Genomic DNA, 24,311 nt, shown 5'->3' with positions numbered 1-24,311 from the left:
AGTCTCTTTTAAGATGGCCATTTTGGGGCCTATTTCTTTTGATCCACCCAATTGCAATGTGTGGGGTCATTTTATAGTGGTAGCAATCATCTCTCCAACCTGCTCATTTAGACTGAGGCATAGCCCGCAGCTGAAACATACACAGGAATATATTCAGCAACTCAATTAGTGTCATTTCAAAGGGTGACACTTTTTGTCCCAGAGTTTTAGAATCATTACAATTAAACAGCTTCCTGTGATAGTGTGAATGAATCTAGCCTGATGGACCATGTTGAATTGTAAGGTGTCACGGCATTTAGACATTTCTCACAGTGCCCAATCAAGGCATTTCTAATACAGAGAATTTGGTGCCCATGATATGAATGAATGCACAACTGATGCGGAGAAACTGTGTGGGACTGTCAGGAATGCGGTTTCATTTCTAACCAACTGGCACAGAACCTCCATATCCATGTCCACGCTGGTGTTGTGATATGCCCGCCGTTCCCATGGCGCTGTGCTGCTAAACAGACACTAAATGAAATTTGTTCTGTCACCGCCATTTTAACAGCCCCCATATCCTACATGACTCCCACTCCTCGTTACAGCCAATCAGCGGGCTTCGTACGGCGAGGGCCTCGCTTTCCATGGGAATCTCACCTCGAAACTGCATAGCGCTGGGATACAAAGCCCTGTTGAATTATGGGAGCCGAGTCGTAAATCTGAAGTATGCCTGCTCTCTTCTGCAGTCGAGTGGGCACGGATCCGCTATGCAAAATCCTCGCGGGGTTGTTAGGGTCCGGGCAGGGGGCCAGCTGGAATTTACATGCTAATTCTTCTGCCCAACCCCGAGACCCCCAGGAACTGATTGGGGTAATAAATATCTATCTGTGATGCTCCGCATAGCCAGGTTTATAGTGGACGGGGCTCTCTGGGCACGTGGACTTATCAGTGCATAAATCAGACGACTGGCTTTTCAAACACCCTTCGCTGTCTACGTCTTGTTCAAGTGCACCAGTCCACCTCACACTGGGGGTTGGCAGTGCACAACTCTGGCTGTTGTGTCCATTGCAGCGTGAAAAAACACACTCCGCCAAATATCTGGACTCGCCTGACAGCTTCACAGAGGGATTCCCACACAGCATTATTTAAAGCATCCATTACACGGTCAAGAAAGTTGAGAAGAGACAAGGAGCAGAGGCTATCATCATGTATTACTTGACCAACCACAGAGTAACCACAAAATAGACACACAGTATTAAATATAAGATATATGACCACACTTTATACTATAACCTCACAATTATGTCTTTCGTAAATATGTCCTCATCAACATAATGCAAAATGGGGCGAGATATACTGTCTCCCTCTGTAGACTGATCCCAGACTGGCAGGCAGACATTCAGACTATATACTCTATGTTGTGATTACACGTAGAACACAGGTACATACACACATTATCGCATGCAAATAAACTAATTTCAAATAGCAAACGTTAATTTCCAGTACAACATGATTAGACTATCACAGAGGAAGTGAGCATAAATGAACAACATCAATTCTATAGGATACTGTGATGTATTCTAATAGTCTAAAAAGGACTCCAGGCCTCCACAAACGTGTTGTTATTTCTCTCCTCAGCAAACATAATTGCAATTTCAATTTGAGGATATACTCAACCATCCTGTCTTCATTCCAACTTAAAAGGCACCTATATTGACCTAAATAAAGACATCGTTAAAATGTAGCAGTAGCACACAAATGTTCACAAAACACCTCATATATATCCTTCTAGATAAACAACTGACACTCAGACTGAATAAAAGACAGAAAAAAAGGTCTCTGAAACCTTTCTGTAGCCACCGGTCTCTTCTCTAGTGACCGCCAGCATACCAGGTAGTTCTATACATGCGATCAGTGAGCTTTGAGATGAAGAGATTTGACGATGGGGATCCATTTGGACCTCTGCATGCGTCCCCTGCGGCCATTGTGGGCATCGACCGGCCCGTCGTACTCGTCCGCCTCCGACGTGATCTCCATCTTCTGCAGGATCAGCTTCACCATGCTGTGCTGCTTCTCCAGCACGCTGTAGATCTCCCTTAGTCTGAAACACACACACACACACACACACACAAACACACACACACACAGAGTGAGTTTTGAGTATGTAGGGGTAATCAACTTTCAGGAATGTTATTTAGTTTTAGTCATGCAGTAGAAGTTATGCTTTTATTCATACATACAAATATTAAATTCACTGTGAAGAAACAAATATGTAAATTCGAAGGCAACTGTAACCATCACCTAAAATCTTGTGCTGTATGAATGGGCAAGCGTGCATTTTACAGCCTGGCCACTAGAGGCCACTCACACACAGATAATGTACATGTCAACTCTGCTGCATTAATGATTACGACAACGCACTTAACCACCACAAGTGCATGTCACAAGTGACCAATAGCAAGTAGAGCCCCTTAATGTTGTGGTTAAATTCAATAAGGAATGCCAAGGGCTGCCGACCTTACTTTAGCTGCAGTTTTGAGACCATTACAGCGCTGTCTTTGCTCATGTATGAATGGAAATGATTTTCTTTACTCGGCAGATAAGGTAATATTAACATGTTAATAAGTACACTGGAAAGAGTCTCCTGGAAAACATGAGGTGAAGCATGGGTGTAACCATTATAAGACGAAACATTTTGGTGCTTTTGGTACATTTTGGTTGGGCCAAGAGAGCTACAGTATGTGCCACATCTGCCATCTCTGATGTGTGAGTGAGGGCAATGAAAACATGAAGATATCAGAACTGTGGAGTGAGGTAAAAAAAATAGCAAACTAAAGCTATTCACGTCCTTTTAGCCGTTCATTTCCTGACAGTGAAAGGGAGCCGTCAGGTGAGAGGAAGGTCACCTGAGCTTCTGCTTCCTCAGCTCCGTCTCCACCGGTGTGAGCTCGTTGCCGCCGGTGTTCAGACGGCTCCGCACCGCCGACACGTCCCTCGAGTGCCAGAACTTGAATATGCTCCTCTGGAAGAAGCACACACACACACACACGGACACACACACACACACACACACACACACACACACACACACACACACACACACACACACACACACACACACAAGCACGCACGCACACGCAAAATCCAACACGTCAGCATTTCACAGTGACTTATTAATTATTTAATTTTCAATGCTTTTATCTGAACAAAGGTAGATCACCTAAAAAATGTAAAGGCAAGGCAAGTGTTTTAATGCCATGGAGGTGTCCTTTTTTATTGTGTAAAGCACTTTGGTCTTAAATGTGCTGTATAAATTAAACTTACTTCACATTTAGTGAAAGTGAGACTACAGGGGGCAAGCTAAACTGTTTTGTTCTCAGAGAATTACGGCCAGCTAATTCACATATGTCGGCCGGGGTGAACAAATTGCCTCGTAAGTGCTTCTTGGTAAACTTCTCTGTAAACTAAGCCTCTCCATATGGGTCAGTGATAAAGTCTAGGTACACAGCCACTGTTGCCAAATACCTACATTTCTGCAGGCCTTGTTAGGATAAACAGTGATGGAAGACTTGTCCACTCGCTTAAGGATCCAATATGGAAGCTTCTCCTCCAGGTTTGTGTGAAGATCAATCTGTAAGAGAATAATTTCATTACACCAAAACGAGCACAACCCCCCAAAACAAGTTTCATTTTCCCTCAAGCGGCATCGGGTGCCCTTCTCCGACCTGCATGGCGATCCGCTTCAGACAGGCGTTCCTCTGCACTTCAGCAATGTCTCCGACTGCCAAACCAATCTACGAGAGCCCAAATGGAGACAAATACGTTCAATTTAGCGGGGGCCGATACAAGTCGTTAGCGACAATTAGCGACAGTGATTCACCGCCGCGTTCCCTCCTCCTCCTCCTGTGGAGACGGGTGAACGAGCGAGCGAGCGCGTCTGCCGTCATACCATGAGGTTCATGAGCAGGATGGGCATGAGGAGGATGAAGAGGACGAAGACCACGTAGGTGATCTGGGGGAAAGCCAGCCGGTTGCCCTCGAAGGCCCCGAAGAAGTTGGTCTGGTAGTTGAGCTCCCCCACCATCATGACAAAGGTCTGGGCCAGAGACAGGCCGAACCAGTGAAACTCACTCTGAATTGGAACAAAAACACACACACACACACACATCAAACCTCAGTTACTGGTGTGGACACTGGGAGTGTGTGCGTGTGTGCGTGTGTGCGTGCATGCGTGCGTGCGTGCGTGCGTGCGTGCGTGCGTGTGCGTGTGTGTGTGCATGTATGTGTGTGTGTGTGTGTGTGTGTGTGTGTGTGTGTATGTGTGTGTGTGTGTGTGTGTGTGTGTGTGTGTGTGTGTGCATGTACAGTATGTGTGTGTGTTAAAACTGTGAGTGCATGCTCACCTGATGGAGCATGAGAGCGTAGAAGGACAAGCCAAACGCCAGGACCAGGAAGATGACGAGCACAATGACACTGAACAGTGTTTTGATGATCTCACCAAACATCACCACATAAATCCCAAAGTGCTCAAACCTACATGCCGAGACACAGAGAGAAAGTGAGAGAGAGTGAGAGAGAGAGAGAGAGACACATAAGAAGACAGGTGTTTAAAGCTTGAAATGGTCCACAGAGTTGTGTTCCTCCTTATCATCCACCTGTCTGGCTTTAGTTTGATGATGACAATGACAGTGATATTCACGGTACAAGTACCTCTGCAGGTAGAGCAGGAAGTTGACCCAGGCTAACAGGATGGCCACTGCTCCGGCTTCCCAAACCCAGTTGTCCTCCACGCCAAACATGATCGGAATCGTGAACATCAGACAGGCGATGGCGGTCGCCCACTCCGCTGGGTTCGAAGGGTCTTTGCAGTACTTCATTTTCTTCACGTGAAACAAGAAAACGGTGAAGATGTTGTATTGTTAATCACTCTCCGCGTGTCAGCAGTGGAGGACACGCCTCTCCATGGCTCCATTGGTAGTGCAAACCAGCATAATATTGTATGTCATCATCATACAATCAGAGGTCATAACCATCACATGCACTCAGGGCAATTGTTGTATTTAAACCCATGCAAGAGAGAGAGAGAGAGATGGCATTCGTAACAGAGCTGGCTCTGATCTGGCCCACCTCCGCACCACCTCAGGGCCAGACCCTGGCCATATCCTATTCCGCTGGCCACATCTGGGTTTGCAGATGCAGATGAAAATAAGGGGGAGGTCCTCAAGGCCAGAGCTCATTTCCCATTTTCCAGGCCTAGTGGTGGTGCAATTCAGACACAGACACGGGCACTGAATCATGGGTAATGGCCCAAATGCCCTCAGCGGGAGCCCTCGCCTTGAAGGTTCTCTCTTCAGAGGGACGGCGATTTATCTATCGAGCGGGTGGGACATGCGATAGGGCGGGCACAGTGCGATGACATGACGACGGTTACCTGCTGGGACATCTGTAAGATCTGCTTTAATACGGCATAGCAACTGATGACAATGACCATGATGGTGCTGGTGGTGATGAGATAGTTGCTCTGTGGAAGGGAAACAGAGAGCAGAGAGAAGATGAATACAAGCCCAGAAAAAAACTCATCTTTTATTTTGATTCATTTCTTTTCAACTATTTCATGGCTCGGAGGCGATTTTGTTCTAGTCGAGCTGAAGTGCAATGCTGTACGTCATAAATCCCCCGCTTAAATGTATACAGTGCAAACAGCTTCTGACAGTAAACACATTGTTTACTAAATGTCCTCCAGGAGCTGCATCCTAGTTTAATCGTGGCCTAATACCTGTGTAATGCCAAACTCTACTCTAACACTCCCCTACTCTCAAGACAAATAGCAATATCCCAAATGGGCTCGGCAATGCCAAGAGCAATAGGCATTCTAACCTTGAAGCCGGGAATGTGATGTATTACTCGCAGTTCATAATGAAAGTGAGTAAATTAAGTAATAGGACAAGGACAAGGTTATTACCCAGGAAATGCATATGGGATGATGATGGCAAGCATTAAAAGTAATAGCACATAAAATGTTCTGTCAACGCAAAACACATCTGGCCAACAAGGCCACGTGAATCATGGAAAGGTCTTGGCTCGGAGGTGGGAAGTGTGTTAGAGAAAGGTGACAAGGTGATATTACCGTAAAGTGCTATGGAAATCAGCAACGGCCAATACCTGCATGCTTAATACATGCCTGCCCTGCCAGATCTCACAGGAGATCTGGACATTAAACTGGACACTGAGCTCACTTCACTTTTATGGAGTGGTCATTACATAGTCACAACACCTTACTGTAAGTGTAGCACAAGAGTGTTGTGCTCTCTATACTACTTAACATTATTTATTTCTCTCCACGAACATCATTCGTCAGCACAGCACCTTCATTGTTCTCTCCACCAGCCTGTATGCCTTTTGTCTCCACACAATGGCTCAAAGAAACGTTTATATTTCCGCACAGCCCCGCCGACTGAGTTCTCTAATCAGCGAATGGGGTGAGGGAGTGTGTGTGTGTGTGTGTGTGTGTGTGTGTGTGTGTGTGTGTGTGTGTAGATTGAGTGGAGTACCTGGCGGATGGGAATGGGGCCGACCACAACAGATGTTCCGTTCTGGCCCGTGGTTTGCGTGGGCCTCAGGTTGATGATGAGGAAGGTGAGGGGCAGCAAGCCAAGCAGGTATATGACCAGATTGAGCAGGTGAACTTTACTCCCGTACGCCAGCCTGCCAGAGAGAGCAGCAGCAGCAGCGTTCATAAAGTCAAACCCCGGGACGGCTTTCTGCCCAGCCGGGGGCTCATTCCCACCATGCGTGTGCAGTATAAAAGCATCGGAGGAGAGAGAAAGTGCTCCTTTTTATAGCATAAATGAGAGCAAGCCATTAAATATCAATGTGATAAATGGAATGTACATAAATGAAAATTAAAATTATGCTGGGTGAACCACCAGCAGTGTTTAAATCATTTGATATTAAACCCTGGTGACTTTTCAATTTTTTTGCACAAAAGCGTATAGCGCCGTTACACAAAACGAATGTGCAACATACATTCTAATATTGTCATCAAATCTTATCTATACATCATTTCACATGGATATCTTGAGGATATCAAATTAAATTTCTGTCTCTGCTGATGGATTACTTCTACTTCAGAATAAGCTGTAAATGAACAAATGGCATAACAAATTCTTGCATAAAATGTGTTGCATAAGCACATGCTTACCATTTCATTTCAAGGTACTTATTGCACACTGGGTGGGTAAGAAGCTCAACGCGGTGGTACTGCACCATGGCCTGGGAATTTGCATTGGAAAATGTCAGCGCTTTGATGTTCCATTTACTTTTATATTTCGAGAGAAGTACAGCAGTCAGTATTTCAGCTGAAGCACACCATACATTTACATTATTTAAGCATCAGATAAATGTAGGCCTTGCTGTTCATTTGCATTGTTTTACTGTAATCGGGTGAAAAATTGTGGGACACCTTAGTTTACTATTCAAAGAGTTAGCCTTGGAATGTTCCATAACTGCAGTTCTTACACTGTTGTTTATCGATTGGAATAGCATATTTTGATACACAGAGTCTCTATGAACCTGTTCCTATCTCCATACCCTGTTGAATGCTTGCTGGAGTCTATGTTTACAGTCACTTACATTCATACAAGCCAGAGGTAGTACTCTCAAACTCTTGTCAGTCTTGGCATGTTTCTTCAACTGAACTGGAGCTTGGAGCCACTGGAAATTATACTGTATCTGTAGGCAAAATGAAAAACAGTCATCCCCAAAGCAGTGCATAAATAATCTATGAGGTGGTTTGCAGAAGCAAGGCAAGACCAAAATGAGGGGCAATCCAGGACACCATGTGGAGCTGTGTGGCTGCTGTCCTGAGAAGACCCCCAAAAGTTTTTATACTCATAACCTTATGAAGAATATATCTGTGCAGGTGCAACTGTTTGAAGTGTTGGATCAAAAGCATGTTTTAGCAGTAAAAAAAAAATTCCGCCCAAGTTAAAAAAAGAAAACAATGATTGTGTAACTAGCATTTTAACTGATTGTATGAAATGATTAAAGTCAGTGTCCATTTAAGGATATTTCACTCATGATTCATACACAATTCTTCTATTTTGGATTTCTAAAATTCTTGTTTGAAATATCTTTCAAAAAGTTAAATTGTTTTCTTTTTATGCAAATTTTTTGGAAGGTGACCTTATTTGATGTCATAAAACGTTGGTGAACCTTATCATCCACAGCATGTTGTGAGCAAGCTAATTTACTCATCTGGTTGTTTTGTTTTGCCACTTTGTTTGGAATGTTGATCAACCATTATTACCCATGATGATCTAATGTGGGATGTCTAAGTTTACTTTTACATTAGATTGTAATGATGGATCCAATTCGTTACTTAACTGGGATATAATTGGGGTTTTCTTTTTTTTTTTTAATTTAATGTATATATTTTTATGCAATGTACTTGTATTGTACGATACCCAATATCTCAACCGACCCCATTTGAACCACATTCACAATGATCTTAAATATGTAAAAGCATTAGATATATGTGCATTAAAATATGTGTATACTGTACGTACGTGGTAGTCAGGGCAGTTGGCGTCATGCTCAGACTCTCTGATGCACTGGTCCAGTAAATGCTGTGCAGAGCCATACGTATCACAGTTACATGGTTATTATTGAAAGGGTACGTTAAAAAATGACCAAATAGCAACCAAATGTGAAGATAATGCCTATGTTCAGTGTTGCCCATGCATTGAAAAGCTTCTTGTTGCAACCATAGACTGTATATATATACAGTCTATGGTTGCCACCATTACTGTTAGTCTGATCAGCAGCCAAAGAGGAACCATTTCTCTAGATCTATACCATATCTGTCAATGGTGAGTGCCACTCATGTATTCATACCCTACAGAACTCTATAGCCCTTTTATACATAAACACAGATGTTAAGGAATGGACATACTGACCTTGAACGATTCGGGGATTAACTCAATCAAGTCAATGACCACACAGCGATGGTCAGAATCATGCTTAAATATTGTAATAGCTTCGTTTAGTCTGCAACATGACAAAAAGTAGTATATCACGCTAGATATATAATGAGCTCCTTCCTAACAGTATAGAGCATATGACTAATATTGACAATTTCTTTAGATTAACCATCAACATGTGAAAGGGTTATTCAGTGCCATAAATACTGTCCTTTGAGACATTTTTCCAGTATCCAGTCTAATTTTATATGTTTTAATGAAAACGTTTTATGATTTAAATGTTTACGAAAATATACAATATTTGTTACATCCAAAGCAAGAACAAATGTTTTTGTTGTTCTTCTTTTGTTCTATAGATCACTACAGATCATATTATATGAGAAGTCACACAGGATATTGTACCGTCGTGGCATACATGGAGAAGGTGATCACGCTACCTTTCATTTTCAATGACGGCATCTGCCACTTCCTTTTTCCCATGATGCACTGCTTCATGGAAGAAAGAGGCATCGCTGTTGTTCAGAAGAAAGGCAGCGCCTCTGTCCATCAGAAGCTTCACCGCGGCAACATGTCCCTCCCTGGCAGCCAGGTGCAGAGCAGTGTTCTGTGACCAGGAGTTGAGGAAGGTGAGCAGAATCATTAGGCCAATTAGAATCAGAATTCAGAATCAGATTCAGATCAAGTTCACCAGTTCACACAAGGAACTGGTTCTGACCGTTGGTGTCACTCTGCCAGACAGTAGGTCTAATAGACATTGACAATTTCTGTGCTTATATGCACACAATCTGTAGTAGATCTAGAAATGCATTGTTGGAGAAGCACAGTCTGACACTGAACATATGGACATACTTGAGCTGAAACATGCACTCTTGAGAGGGCATGTTAGCTAGGAGGCTAAATGCTGTGGGTGTCAGATGCTACCATCTGTAGTAGAGGAGAACAATTTATTCACTACTCAGATCTGTACCCTCCTTGTCTCTACCGGTATTACACTCAACTAGATTGACCCTCCCTGCCAGTAGGATGATGACATCAATGTGAACGTCATTGTAAGAAGCACAGTCTTGCACTGGATTTGAACCTGTACCTTTGAACACAGGAAGTGAATATGGAGTTTGTTCACTGCTAAAGTTTATTACTGCACAGCTGCATACCTCTTGGCCACCACTCCACCATGACCTCTTTGTTAATTACCATGGCCAGGCTTTTAACTGTTTGTATTACATAAAACGGAAGTTTGAACAAACATGTAAGCAATTTGTTAACATGATGGCTTTGTTGACAGAGATGACTTGCAAAATCCTGTGTGTGTGTGGTACAGTATGTGGTTGGTTGGGTGAGTTTCAGTGAGGACACCGAAGGTAGTCACCAGTCAGGTGACTTCTGACCCTCATGCTCACCGCTGTAACAATATTAACCAAAGTGAAACAAACTTCCAGCATCTACATTTTCAGACCCTAGTATTATTTAATTACTTAATTATTATAACTTTGCTGTGTCACCACATACTGTAGAGGTGAATCAAGTTATTAGAGCATGTGTGATAACTATTACTTCCTTGGGAACATATTTAGCCTCTGCAGAAATTGGAAAAAGACACAGCATTTTTGCATTAGAGTTATTATACTGAGACTCATACCCCATCCTCATCAGCCTTGTCCAGTAGTTTGATGTTGGCTGCCAGGAGGATTTTCATGGTCTGTGTGTAGCCTTCGGCAGCAGCGTGATGTAAACATGTCATGTCTTTGTAATCACTAAAGATGAACAGGGAAGGAAAATCTGAGCCAAACATACTCCTTACTGCCATATCACAGCTGTTTTTGTGTCAAGTCATGCCAAGATCTTGGCAAATATTGTCTCGGTAGAATGACACTGAAACCTTATTTTATGGATAACACTAATGCAAGGGCTGTTCAACCAAGTGACATTAATGAATAGCACAACTTCCTACATTTAGAATCAGTCAACAGAGAAAGATGTCTCTGACATTCCCTTTTCCACTACAAGAAAAACATAATAGTGCTTTGATCACCAAATTTGTATTTTGGGGTAAATATTTAATTTAGTGCCTTAGTTTTACAGGCTAAATCAAACGTAGGCCATTTGTGAGTGTCTAGTATCTCAAGTTTAATGCTTGTGAATGCATTATGAATGCAGTATAAGGTTCTTTGTGTAGTTCTAATAATACAATAGTTGTATAGCCAATCCTATCTTTAAGAGTCATTGCATGAGAAAACCAGGCAGAGGTGGGAAGATGGGGGTCGGCCAAATCGGCTCATACTTTGTATATGTGATAAGTATGTGGAACTATGAACAGCCATATACTTAAAACCCTCCAGCTGTTTTTTGTTATGGAGTTCTGGGACCCCTCTGGGTTCTGGGTTTTGCCCGGTTTTCTCGTGCAATGACTCTTAAATCAATTCTGATAAAGGGCCCCTGGACATAAAATGATATGAGATATTGTGTGTGATTCATTCCTTACTCTTACACTGTTAAGTTTCCAAAACCAGCAACCACTTTTCTATGACTTTAGATTGTGTGTGACTTTACTTCATTGCACCTTTAAACCAAACAATGAAAAATGACTCCTTTGTGGCAGGTGACATTTTTTTTTTTTTTTTTTTTTGCCTGTACTGTATCACTGTGGACATTTTGTCCCGGGTAACGTACCTCTGAAACAGCGCTCCTTTCCTGAGCAGCAGGTCCACCACTTTGGTGTGTCCCCCACGGCAGGCCAGGTGGAGGGGCGTGAGGCCGTGCTCATCGCCCTCGTTCAGCATCTGGGAGTCTGTGATTGTCTCCAGCAGTCTATGGCATGTGTTTATACGCCCGTACCTGGGGAAAAGGGGTCATACACCAGAGGACCGCTATTTTTGAGTGGATATGACCTTTATGTTTTAGGATGTCATGTTGTGTTAGGGCACACTCCGGTAAAATTGACTGACTAAGACTTGATATTTATGTGCATTCAAGTGTTTGTGAGAGGAGTCTGACTTGGACAGTATACTACTATGAATGAAGCTGTTTCAGTTCAGCATGATGAATTTTGCCAATGACAATTGTGCGCGGACAATGTGCTTATTAATCTGTGTGACCACTGGGCCTAGCATCCAACTCAGTGCCGGTGATAACAGTATGACAAAAGGTAGTCCTTACTCAGCGGCAAAGTGAAAGGCTGATTTCTTGTTTTTGGACTTGCGTTTGGGGCAGACTTGCAGGACCAGGATGTTCTTAACGGAGTCGTGGATCCCCAGTCTGCAGGCGTAGTGCAGGGGAGTGCACCCCTCGTTGTCCTCATCACACAGGAGGTCCCTCACGGTGGCAGTCTGTGGGAACACAGCACACATTATACCATGGTCACCAAAACACACAACTCTTCAAAAGCCACGAGTGGTATACAGACATCTCCATAGAGGAGGTGTTCTGGTCAGAACACAAACCCTGAACCCTAATTGCAATCAGGCATGCTATAAAAACAATAACAAACACACGTTTATGTTTATGTACTGTATATGGTTCTTAGCTGACACTTTTGCCCAAAGTAACTTGTAATGACATCAATAAACATCTCATAATATTAAAATGAACAGTTTATGGTGAAATCATATGTCCTAAGTTCAACTAATGCTAATAATTAACTAAGTTGTGCATTGTTGATAGAATATCATTACATAGTATACACAGTACTTAAGAAGAAACCTCATTTGTAATTACAGTACTCATCTAAAATACTGAAAATGTATGATATGACCTACTGTACCGAAGTACACAATGCACACAGTGTGCATAGACGATGTAGAGTGCGGACCAATGCTGACCAATGCTGACCAATGCTGTTTAATGCTGTTTTACAGCAGTTTTCACACGGAGGAAGACTTTATCGTTGGCAGGATTACAGTGAATTGTCAATAGGATCACAATGTGTACAGTATTCACAGTAGCACCTTCACAAAGTCATTAAGACACGTCCTTTGTAACAGTGTGTGTCTCTCAATCCCGCATAAGGAGATCATCAATGACGTTGCATCTTTTAACTCTCTCTCCCTGGATATAAAATCGACCAATTAAATTGACCGAGTGATTATAAAGCCCTTGGTTACAGTTGCTGAAACAAGGCTCTTCAGCTAATTAGCGTTCAGAGGGATCTAAAGATTTAGTACTGTCACTAGGAGACCAGAAAAAGGACAGACAAACATGGCATTGGAGTTAACTCCCTGCACTTCACCCACACCGCAATGAAAAACAGATGTAGTCCTTAACACAAAAGAGAGTGGAAAGGTGGTTTACCTGTAAGACGTGCTCAGGTATACATTTCAGTCCTTTGGGCTGGAAAGTGGCAAGGTGCAGAAAGTTCCGTCCCTCTTTGTCCTTGATTTTCATATTTGCTCCTTTTTACAGAAAGTAGACTCACACATTCAGTGTTTACCCAAAAGAAACTTATATTCGTCATTCTACAGTAACACAATTTAGTAGGCTACTGGTTACTCAGTTAACTCTAAAGGGGCTCCTTCCCATGGCATCATAGTGTATTATATACTGTAGTGCAGAGTCACACAGAGAAATAGCAGGCATTCTGGACACATATTAGAGACTTAATTCTCCACATAGTAATTCAATGAAACAAGAAGCTTGAGGTAAAATAGCTACATTGTAGTATGCGTGGCCATTTTTCATATGAATGTTTTGGTGAACTGGTGACTCACCTTTGGACAGTAGAAAGGCCACTGCCCTCCACGCTGCACAGCTTGTGGCTAGCAGTAGCGGAGACAGGCCCTTGCAGTCAATGCAGTCAATGTCTGCCCCCTGTTCCCAACAACACAATGAAGCCAGCCGATTTATATTTAGATATGTCACCAGACACAAATGAATGATGGATAATTAACAGCGCTTGTTCAAGACATGGAGGCATCCATCTGTTAAAACACGTCTCATTTGCATGACTATTTGAAATCATTGAACAAAGACGTGAAACATGACAGCTGGCAATTTTCTTTTTCTATTCTTAACCGATAAGCAGGGTGTTTACCTTTGAAATTAGATATTCTGCCAATTCCACATGATCAAATATTGTCGCTCTGGAGGGAGAAGAACAGGTTGTATTATTTTCATCCTGAATTTGAGTGGTGTCGGTTTTGCATTGAACAACAGAGTTATGTTGATTTAAAACATATACACATTGTATACATAGATATAAGTCAGGCACAGCAGGTGGATAGGCAGCCTATACAATGTCCATTTAAGGTCAAAACTGTCATTGAACTAGATGGCTTTTTCAGACCAGTATTTTCCTACAGAAACTCAACCAATTCTGTTTGGGTCACACAGAGGGCAAACAGGCAGCAGCTGAGGAGTTAATACCCAGGCCATGCACAAGACGGATGAATCAGCCATACTAATATCCGATCTGTATGTTTGTCTTAACACTAGGCTCCTCTATTGTCCTCAGTCCACCTCATAATACCATAAAGCAAGGCCTGCTTCAATATCAGAGATGGAGACGAGTTCAAACAGAAGGCATCCGATCACGTGGCATTTATCACCTTGCCTGTATCAAACCACTCAGGCATAAATGGCTCTTTTCTGGGTTTTATTGGTTTTACTGTTATGGAGCTGGTATTAATATCACAACGCGTATGCTCAGATGAGCTAATGTTTCGAACGTTTGTTTCAAGCGCGCGGTGGGAAATGGTGGGAATCAGACCACTAAGAGCTTTTGTTGATCCGTGCCTGATTTGCGCATGGGTTCTCACTCTCACCGTCTCTGCTGGTTATGATATAGCATGGGCAAGGTAGATGTAGTGAGCTCTACTTTTAATGCTGATAGATCAATTCATTTTTACCAAGGGGGCTTGTTGGTCCATCTGTTGGCTGATAATAATCTAGTATACCAGGGTCTTATGTGATAATAAACCAACCAGTTCTGGGGGGTCAGGTTGGTTGATGATAAACGTACCTGTGTAGGGAGATCTGGCAGTCTGATAACGACATGTGATGGGATACAGGAAAACCCATCACATGGTGAAATTTCACCAAGATTGTGATACCATCCTAACAACTTCCGGGATTTTGTGAGGATGGAATCCAGGATGTTGCTAGGGGACGGTGTCCAGCATGTTGCTAGGATGGTATCAGAATCTTGCGTTGGAGTGGAGGGTTGAAACGGAGCAGAAATCTTTTTTATTTGACCATGTGATGGGTTTCCCCAGGTCCCATCACAAATAGCCTGGTTGGCAGGTGATAAGCTATCCTCTGTAGGGAGGACTAGCTGTTGGACTACACACACACACACACACACGCACACACACACACACACACACACACACACACACACACACACACACCTGTGCAGGGGGGTCTGGTTGGCCCCGTCCCTCATGTTGATGATGTCGTCGCCGTGGAGACAGGAGGCCAGCATGAGCTTCACTGCCTCGGTGGCGCCCTGAGTGCAGGCCAGGTGCAGAGCCGTGGATTTGTCAGCCTGGGGTTGGCCAACGACGCCCATCCGCCCACACACACAGACGCACAGAGCATGAGTGGATGCACAGATACACACACACACACACACACACACACACACACACACACACACACACACACACACACACGCATAAATACATGCATAAATTCGTGCATACTGAGACACATACTCACACGCGCACATGTGCTCACACATCTACAAAACCACCCACGCATGCACACACAGACACCTCACACGCACACCCATCCACCCACACACACCCAGTGTTGGGGAGTAACAAGTTACATGTTACGGAATTACGGGATTTAATTACAAAATATACATCACTGTAATCCATTAATGTTCAAATGTTCCTGATTACAATGGGGTTACATTTGGGTTTAAAAGTTTAAATTGTTCTATTTCAAGTTTGATTATTGGCAGACAGACATAACACACATACAGTACATACACACATATACATACTTAAACATTGCCAGTGTTTGTCTAACCCAAGGACTATCAACATTTTAAATACAGTAACTTGCAATCGTAATCTATTACATTTCCAAAGTAACCTTCCCTTCACTGCACACACTGACAGAGAGCAAGAGATAGAAAGAGAGAGAACGAAATATGAAGATGACGGTAGCCCATTAGGGACAAATGACAGAGTCCAACCCTGCCAGGCCTTGGCAGCTCGTCCTGAAATGAGTGCCGGGCAATCTCCCCCCCACCCCCCTACCCCCCCACTGCCCCTCCGAGGGTGTGGAGAGGAGTAATCCAAAGCATTAATGAGGGGATTTTGACTGGCGTGGCCTCGGGCCCGCAAGAGGCCTCACTCCCTCCGAGGACGTAAGTGGGTGTCATTTATATCAATTTGGCCATCAGAGGCCTTTTAGGCCTGAGAAGCGCTAGGCTGCCGCCGCTGCCACTGATCACAGAGGAGATTAAGGAAGGGAGCCGGAGTGCTGCTGACATCTGAAGCCAGCCAGATCTGGCCCTGAACTGGCCCTGATCTGGCCCTGATCTTGTCCAAGATCCAATCCAGGTCCCAGGTCTCTTGAGTGTGTCGGTGTCTGTGTGTGCATATGTGTGTGTTGGCTGTTTTGTTTACAGCCATGGATTTGAGGTAAAGGATCCAATTGGTTATTGGCCTGTAATTAGATATAGGTAAGCTGCTTTGCCTGGAGTCGGTTTCATAATGATCACTCAGCTTGGCTCCCATGTAGGAAGCATCCTGATTAATTGGCTTTACAGTAAAATATATGCTGGCCTCCAGAAGTGAAGGTTATCAAGTTTCATGGGACTTGCAGATTCAAGCTGTTTGTGCTTTGCATTTTGTCGATGCTGGCAGATATTTTTTGAAGGATTTCTGTAAATGCGGTCAAGTGTTTTGTGTTACTGTTCTGACTGTTGACTGGAAATGTTTAGCAGCACTTAAAACCCAACTTCAGAAGACTGATAGAAGCATAATAGGGGAGATATATGTTACATGTTATATGCTGTCATACTGTAAATAGTCATGACCTTACAGTATAATGACATCATAATCTTGAATTGTCATGGCCAGGTGATGCCATGGCAGCTTGATGGCATGACATTTAAGCAACACTAAAGAGTTTTTTGTACCTTAGAATAATGTTTCCAAAGTCATTTCATCAACTCGTAACAGGGTGAATGGCACTTCTGCATTCGCTTCACAGCCCTATATCGGCTTAGCCTGGGTTTTCCCATACTGCCTTGCGCGGTGATTTCAATCCCGCTGCTAAGCCAGTCTGGAAACTAACGCCCTAATGTTCGCCTGATGTTGGCGAACCAATCACAGAACATCCGAGAAGTTTCCGTTGCCCTCTTGCGTCTACATTCGACGCCAAAGGATTTACGGCAGCCCTTAGCGTTGCATACGAACGAGTTGGGTGAGCTATGCGCATTTGATAGACATCCGTGGCGCCCAATGAACGGATCTGGGCATTTTTTCAAATACGAGAAAATGAACGTCTGGTTGCCAGACCACGTCTCATTTGAGAAGTGGGAGGCGTTAGCCAGGCTAATATCGGCTATAACCGCACTATGTAAGTTTACCAGATCGGGTAGCGGTTCTGTAGTTCGGTGGAATGAGACATAACAAACTACAAATTTGACTTGCTTCAACGTCGCAATACATCATACTTTCATAAAATCATGCAACATACTCTACCTTGTCTGTGGACATCGTTATTTGCTGGATAAACAAATAGTGTTCATGCGACAGAGGAAAAGTGCTTTAGTGTTGCTTTAATTTGTTATGGCATATAAAGTTTGGATATCATTTACACTGTTACAGCAATTACCAATATAGTAACCATATACTGTACCTAATATTTGTATCTGTACTCTGCACAATGCTAATAAAGTTGAATGTAATCTAATCTAGTTATAGTAACGTGGTGCCTATATGGGAACAGGAGGTTGATATCATGTTAATGGCATGATAATGGAAGTCTTATGAGACTGGGTTCAGGTAAAGTGGTCCAAACATGTGTTACCTGTTGCTGATTAACTCTGGCCCCGTTCTCAATGCAGAGTTTGATGACTTCAATGTTGCCTCCACGCACAGCCAGATGCAGAGGAGTGCACTGGGATTTGTCCAGGTAGTTTAGGTGAGTCTCCACATTGTGTCCAAGCTCTTCCCCTGTGTCAAAAAGGACACACAGGCATATTTTAGCATATGACATCAGCTTTGTTTGTCTACATTTACAAGGTTGACATACAGTAAGCCGCCTGACAGCATTGAAATCAGACTTCATATCTTATCTGATTTTTATATTTGTAAGTAGTTTATGTCCTTACGTTTACAGTCACAATTATGGTTGGATAGAAGAATGAAACTATGTGTTTTTCCATCTCTGTACTGTACTTTACTGTACTGTCCCTGAGCATGTCTTTATGTGACTGTGTCTTCAGATACAGTATAAGGGAGAATATTATGTTTTGCAGTGTGTCATTGTTACGCATGGGACACATCCCCTGTGTCAGTAGTTATCTGCTCTGGACTGGCAGGTTTGCATTAATCGAGGCCAATGACCAATCATCCAACCTGGGAGGATATTAAAATCCTGACTATTTGCTTATTTAGTTAGAGCAGCTGGCGGATCTTTATGTGAAGCCATATTGTCTCTCCCTTGGTACATACCATTAGCATTACATCTGAGCATGTATGCAAAGTGACCAGTCATTGACTGATGACAATGTAAAGATACTGATGTGACATACATTGTCATGCCATCAAATGAAAGCAAAGCTTGTATGTTTTCGTCCGCCAGACGGAAAGCTATGACTGACCTACGCCAGTCCAAGCTAATGCACAAACCACAAACTGTGGAATTTTCCATCTGTGATGACATGGAGAGGTTTGGCCTCACAAATCAAAACAAATTTGAAACACTGCAGACCTCCCAAGTTGTATAAACTGAAGAGAGTAAATAGCTCACGTGAAAAACAATTACATACCTTTTTTTATAATCACTTCCATGGCTTCCTTGGACCCATTAAAGGTCACTGCGTGGATAGCATAGTGGCCCAGCTTATTCTGGGAGCACAACTTTGCACCATACTTAAACTATGACAGAGAGAGAGAAAGAGAGAGATTTTCTTTAAAGTAGTAATATTTACAAGCTTTTAATGCAAAGTTGAAACTTAACATGTCTTACCTGCAGAGAGAGAGAGAGAGTCCTAGTTGCAGTAGTAGAGAGTAGTTAAAGGAGAAATCTAGGCTAGTTTTATATAATTCTATCAACACAGATGTTTACATTGATAGTCTGACTAAGGGGTTATGATTTATTTGCACTGAATGTACTGTGGAGTGGGTGAGACCGTTTTTAGTGGCATGCTACATCATACCGTTGACTTGCGCTAGCCTAGCACCAATGGACTCTGCAACTAGACGGACTGCATGAAATGTCCATGAAAACGGTCTCAACTGATAAATATCACACTGGCTAACCTGGAAATGACCCCTTTACTTACTAACTAAAATGAAATGATGAAAACAGTGCAAATGTCTGCAGTCATTTTCACACCTAAACAAATTTGAAGTGTTTATCAGACTGTGTGTATTTTTGAGCCATCTGATGAGACCTCTGCTTTACATAGTCACCCACTCAGGTGCAGTGCATGACAGCTGTTTAAACTGATTTGATTGATATTTTCAAATTTGCATTTGTTTTTTTTTACATTTGTTCATTTAGCACCTCTATCCATCATATGATCAACAACATTACAAGGCTATTTTTTTGACAGTTTTGATAAGTGTACAGAAGAGAACAAAATAAAAAAAAAAAACGATATTTACGCATCATTTTTGCAGCCCTTACAGATTACATGCTAATGACATACTAATGACAACATAATACGAGACCTTAGCTCCAGGAAGCTGGTGAGAAGGTTCATAAAACGAGACCTTTAGATCCAGGAAGCTGGTGTCACTTTGACACTACTCTTATTTTTAATTGGTTAGTTTCTTTGTCTCTGTGCGCTCACCAGTATGTGCAGGGCCTGGCAGTTGTTGTTGGAGCAGGCCAGCATGACGGGCGTGTTCCCCAGGTCTCCCTCCAGGTTGGCGTCTGTGACGCTGAAGGACAACAGGAGCTGCGAGGAGAGAGGCAAGAGATCAAACACCTGCTATCGATCTCGAGAGCAAAAACATCACACACCTGTGTTCACTCCGGGGAGCGAGCAACATCCAATATTGCTCCATTTCTCCAAGTCCCCACTGTTTCAGTCTCATTGATTGCTTGGGGAGTAAAACTGCAACATCCTACATAAATGTTGTTTACAAGGTGAAGCACTTTTATCAAACTATGCTTTGTTTTGTGCTTCCATCTGCATTTTTTACATAAGAATATTGTTTCAAAGATAACCCAAAACTTTACCAAGTGTATAATCTGACTGTGAATATCTGAAATCAACTTGTTTGAACAGATGATTCACACAAGTTTTATTTCAACATGCTTTGGATTTTATGTGTTAGACAGACACCCATCCAAGCCAAATGCTGGTGGTTTAATTATCTTTACAGCTAGATTTTAACATAATCAACCTCATCCAGAACAGTGGGCCTCTTCCAAGTCAGAGTACCTTAAAAGGGACACCAGAGCCCTCATTTTAGAAGTTTATGAGGTGTAAAACACCTAAATGTTAACCAAGCACCTGGTGTCATCAATGAACATGTAAGGTGCTTCAGTGCGCTGGTGTCCTGATGACCTGAACTGCCTGGCATGGACCTACAGTACAGCCCGGATTTGTTCCAGAGTTGAGCTGCTGCCTGGGGGCTTTTAGTTTCATGGCTCCAGATATGGCTTTGGCAGAGTGAGATGAGAGTTCACAGTCTGGGGACAAGTCACTGATACTATAAGTGGACTGTAATTGAGCAAAACATGGCTGCCTTCGCTCTCTCTCTCTCTGTTTGATTTTTTTATATTCCTCTCTATGTTGTTGGATTCCCACCCACTCTTTGGTGAATGCCTGTGCTTTACATCAAGTTAACACAAATTAGATTGGCCCACATAATATAAAATGATGTGATTTGGTGAAAAATTATAGATACATATTCCCATAAATAATATGGAAAAAATTTTAATGGACTGGTGTTCATTTTATTCTTCAAGTTCAGACCATGTTCATCCTGAGTTGGTATACAAATTTGACCTCACCATTGTTATCATTGCCACCCATAGACACTCACCCAAGTTTGCATACACACACACACACACACTCTATGCTGTGCTATGTGTTGTTTGACTCGTTAACAGCTGTATATTACTTGCACAATGTCCTATGCACTCATTGCGGCCACTGACCTCCACCATGTCGTTGTGTCCCTTGCTGATGGCCAGGTGTAAAGGGGACATGAGGGCTGCGTTGAGGATGTTGGGGTTAGCGCCCAGGTCCAGCAGGAGAGCACAGCTGTCCCCCATGTGCTTGTCCACGGCCCAGTGCAGCGGAGTGTTGCCCTGACCATCACACAGGTTCAGGCCTGGGGGTGGGGATGAGGGGGCAGGGAAGTTAGCACACCAAGTCAACTACTGTGTTAATGTTGAGGGTGTGTGTGTGTGTGTGTGTGTGTGTGTGTCTCTGTAAATGACATGAAAAGCCATGTGAATAAATAAACCTAGATGTGACACAAGCCACCTTGAATAGTGCTCTTTCATTTCCAGCCTTTCAACTCTGGATGTAAGAGAGGCTACTACATACAGTATGCTGTAAACTAAGCACAATCCTCTTGAGTGAGTCTCTTTGGTCAAAATATGGCTTTAAAAAATCCTATTCTGAATCCATAAATGTTAAGAAATGTAACACAAATTACATTAAACACAAGTATATTGCTTTACAAACAGTTGTTTACCAGAGGTGGTGCTGCACAACACACACACCTACTGTATATTTACTTATACTGTACTATAGTTTCTGCGCAATAAAGAAAAATACAAATTGACGTGAATGTTGAATGCACACATGTACATAAACTATACTGCAAACAGTGCAGTGCTTTTCTGGATCAAGTCCATTCTCTCTCTGTGCTCCTAACACCTAACCAGTCAGTGTGAAACACAAGTCACTGTCGCTGTCTCTACTGAGACTTTATGGGATACGGGGGAAAAAAGATATCCACTGTCAGCTCTCTGCCCTGTGAAGAATACTGTAGCCTATGCCCTCACAGCCATCACACTCATTCACCAGCCCATGTGCTGCTGTCGTGACAGAGGCGCAGTGCTGCGTGATGAGGATGGAGAGGGGAGGGTGGTGGTGATGGTGCTGGCTGGGGAAATGGGGCGGGGAGAGGGAGGGGAGGGGAGGGGAGAGGAGGGGGGCGGGGGGTTTCCATCAGTGGATGGGGGAAGGTTCTCTCCTTCACCTTATCACCTCGCTTGAGTCATTATTTCCTGGTGCAAACATTTCACCGCTTCTCTGCTTCCCTGCTCTTGTGTGTGTGTGTGTGTGTGTGTGTGTGTGTGTGTGTGTGTGTGTGTGTGTGTGTGTGTGTGTGTGTGTGTGTGTGAGAGAGAGAGAGAGAGAGAGAGAGAGAGAGAGAGAGAGAGAGAGAGATAGAGGGAGGGAGAGAAGGAGAGAGAGAGCGAGCGAGAGAGAGAGAGAGAGAGAGAGAGAGAGAGAGAGAGAGAGAGACTGTATGCTTTGCTTTTATCTCGTCCCTAACTGAAGATGACTTGAGGGGACAGTAGCACTCAGTGGTGTGAACAGTAAAAATGACTTTGCTCTACGGTTACTTTATTTCATTGTGCTGCGATGATTACTTGAGCTAAGTATGGTGTCTCATTGTGTTTCTGTATGGGGGAGGTCAGACCTCCTGTTCTCCAGTAGCTTTGTGTGACACCTCCTCCCTGCTCTTCCTTTACAGCAAAACACTCCAAATCAATAGTTTGATCAGCTGGGGGGAAACCCACCTGATATTACCCATGGCATAGACTAAAAACGTTGTGGTTGCACAGATAAAAACACCGATAGTAGAGCACACAACATCCATCTCCTGTTTTCTAGTGGTCAGCAACAAAGTACAGTATAAAAGGGAAAGAAGCACCGTAGCATTAGTCAGTCTGATATGAATACCGTATAGAGAGAAAGGCCTGAATCAGGATATATAAAATAATGGCCTTGCCAGAGGGAATGATTCTGTATGGGTCTTCGCCTCATCATTGTCCGTGTCCTCTTGCAGCACCACTTACTGTCGTCTACTGTACGTCTGATATGGTTATGCAGGTGTAGCACAGGTGTGTGCAGGGCAGGCTATACACAGGTGTCATTTGCACAGAAAGCGCTTTAGAAAAGCAACTGTTTACAAAACACATCTCGATTATCTACATCTCATCGGTTGTTTGCATCAGGGCGTGAGTGTGTATTATGAGCATCGCCAGTTTGAGCTAAAGTGTGCTAAGTGTGGCTAATTCTCAGCCAAGTCTCCATCCCGACAAGAGAGTGTCATATTTACATGATTACAGTCCTCAATGAGATTACATGAGTCTTCCAGGATCCCATTACAGCAATGATTCCCATAATGATCAACTACAGTTTGTGGGAGACACCAGCAGCATGGGCCGTTGGGATTCGATTGGTAATGGCTTTTTATTGGAAACAGAGAGAGAAGCATTAAAACGCTGTGATGCGCCCACTCACCCTCCGGTCCGGTATTGCTGACCAGCAGCCGGATGACCTCAAGGCTGCCCCCAGAGGTGGCGTGGTGGAGTGGGGTGGCGCCAGCGTCATCTTTGGCCGCCAGGCACTCTGGGTGCTTCCTGATGAGGTGTTGTAGGCCCGCTGTGTTCCCCTCATGGGCCCACTGGGCAGTGGAGTGGACAGTGGAATGGAGGAGATCAGAGGGTGAACAAACACAGCAAGGATCCATTTTTTTTTTTTTTTTGGTCTAGATTGTTATGTTGTGAATTTACGAAGTTGTGAATTTAAAGAGGTATGGAGGATTTAGTTGTTATTTACTAAAAATGAGTGCACAATTGAGTAAAACAAGCACATAATTTACTAAATTGGGCGCATAGTAAAATGAGCACACCATTTCAGAAAATGAGTGCACATTCTTAATTTCTTGCATTGACACCTCCTGGTTCCACGCAAAGTAACTTCAGTTCTAGTTCCGGCAACAATTACACAAGTATCACTTACTTCGAAGACCTTTCCCGAATCCAGGGTTGCATCGTCTGTGTCAATCACACATTTGTAGAAACTGTTCTCCCTGTCGATTGTCATGGGGAGGGCGTTGGTGCTGGAGAAAGCTGCAGCTGAAAGACAGTAGGAAATGTCTTCAGGATGAGGTCAGGCAGATGAGAGCAAATTGGATTACTGCTCTTCCACAACTGCATTATTGTTTCTCCTCCTTTGGAGAA

The 24,311-nt window shown here is 43.3% G+C and overlaps 1 protein-coding gene across 1 annotated transcript; it reads right to left on the bottom strand.

Moving 5' to 3' along the window:
* Positions 1 to 1,211: 1,211 nt before the first annotated feature.
* Positions 1,212 to 24,188, bottom strand: trpa1b (transient receptor potential cation channel, subfamily A, member 1b). The gene is made up of 27 exons (XM_062521197.1): positions 24,091 to 24,188; positions 23,590 to 23,752; positions 21,261 to 21,436; positions 19,942 to 20,049; positions 18,913 to 19,021; positions 17,949 to 18,094; positions 15,305 to 15,441; positions 13,990 to 14,038; positions 13,667 to 13,766; positions 13,251 to 13,351; positions 12,120 to 12,289; positions 11,634 to 11,798; positions 10,603 to 10,717; positions 9,401 to 9,567; positions 8,940 to 9,030; positions 8,550 to 8,609; positions 7,615 to 7,713; positions 7,184 to 7,254; positions 6,534 to 6,687; positions 5,414 to 5,503; positions 4,693 to 4,862; positions 4,386 to 4,515; positions 3,932 to 4,114; positions 3,708 to 3,776; positions 3,512 to 3,613; positions 2,889 to 3,004; positions 1,212 to 2,083 (listed from the first exon to the last, which is right to left on the bottom strand). The coding sequence occupies exons 1-27, from the start codon at positions 24,172 to 24,174 to the stop codon at positions 1,894 to 1,896; spliced, it is 3,315 nt and encodes a 1,104-aa protein (XP_062377181.1). The 5' UTR covers positions 24,175 to 24,188; the 3' UTR covers positions 1,212 to 1,893.
* Positions 24,189 to 24,311: the final 123 nt, after the last annotated feature.

The sequence above is a fragment of the Sardina pilchardus genome, chromosome 19 (assembly GCF_963854185.1).
Source record: "Sardina pilchardus chromosome 19, fSarPil1.1, whole genome shotgun sequence".
Classification (NCBI taxonomy): domain Eukaryota; kingdom Metazoa; phylum Chordata; class Actinopteri; order Clupeiformes; family Clupeidae; genus Sardina; species Sardina pilchardus.
This window is presented reverse-complemented; position numbering and strand designations above follow the sequence as displayed.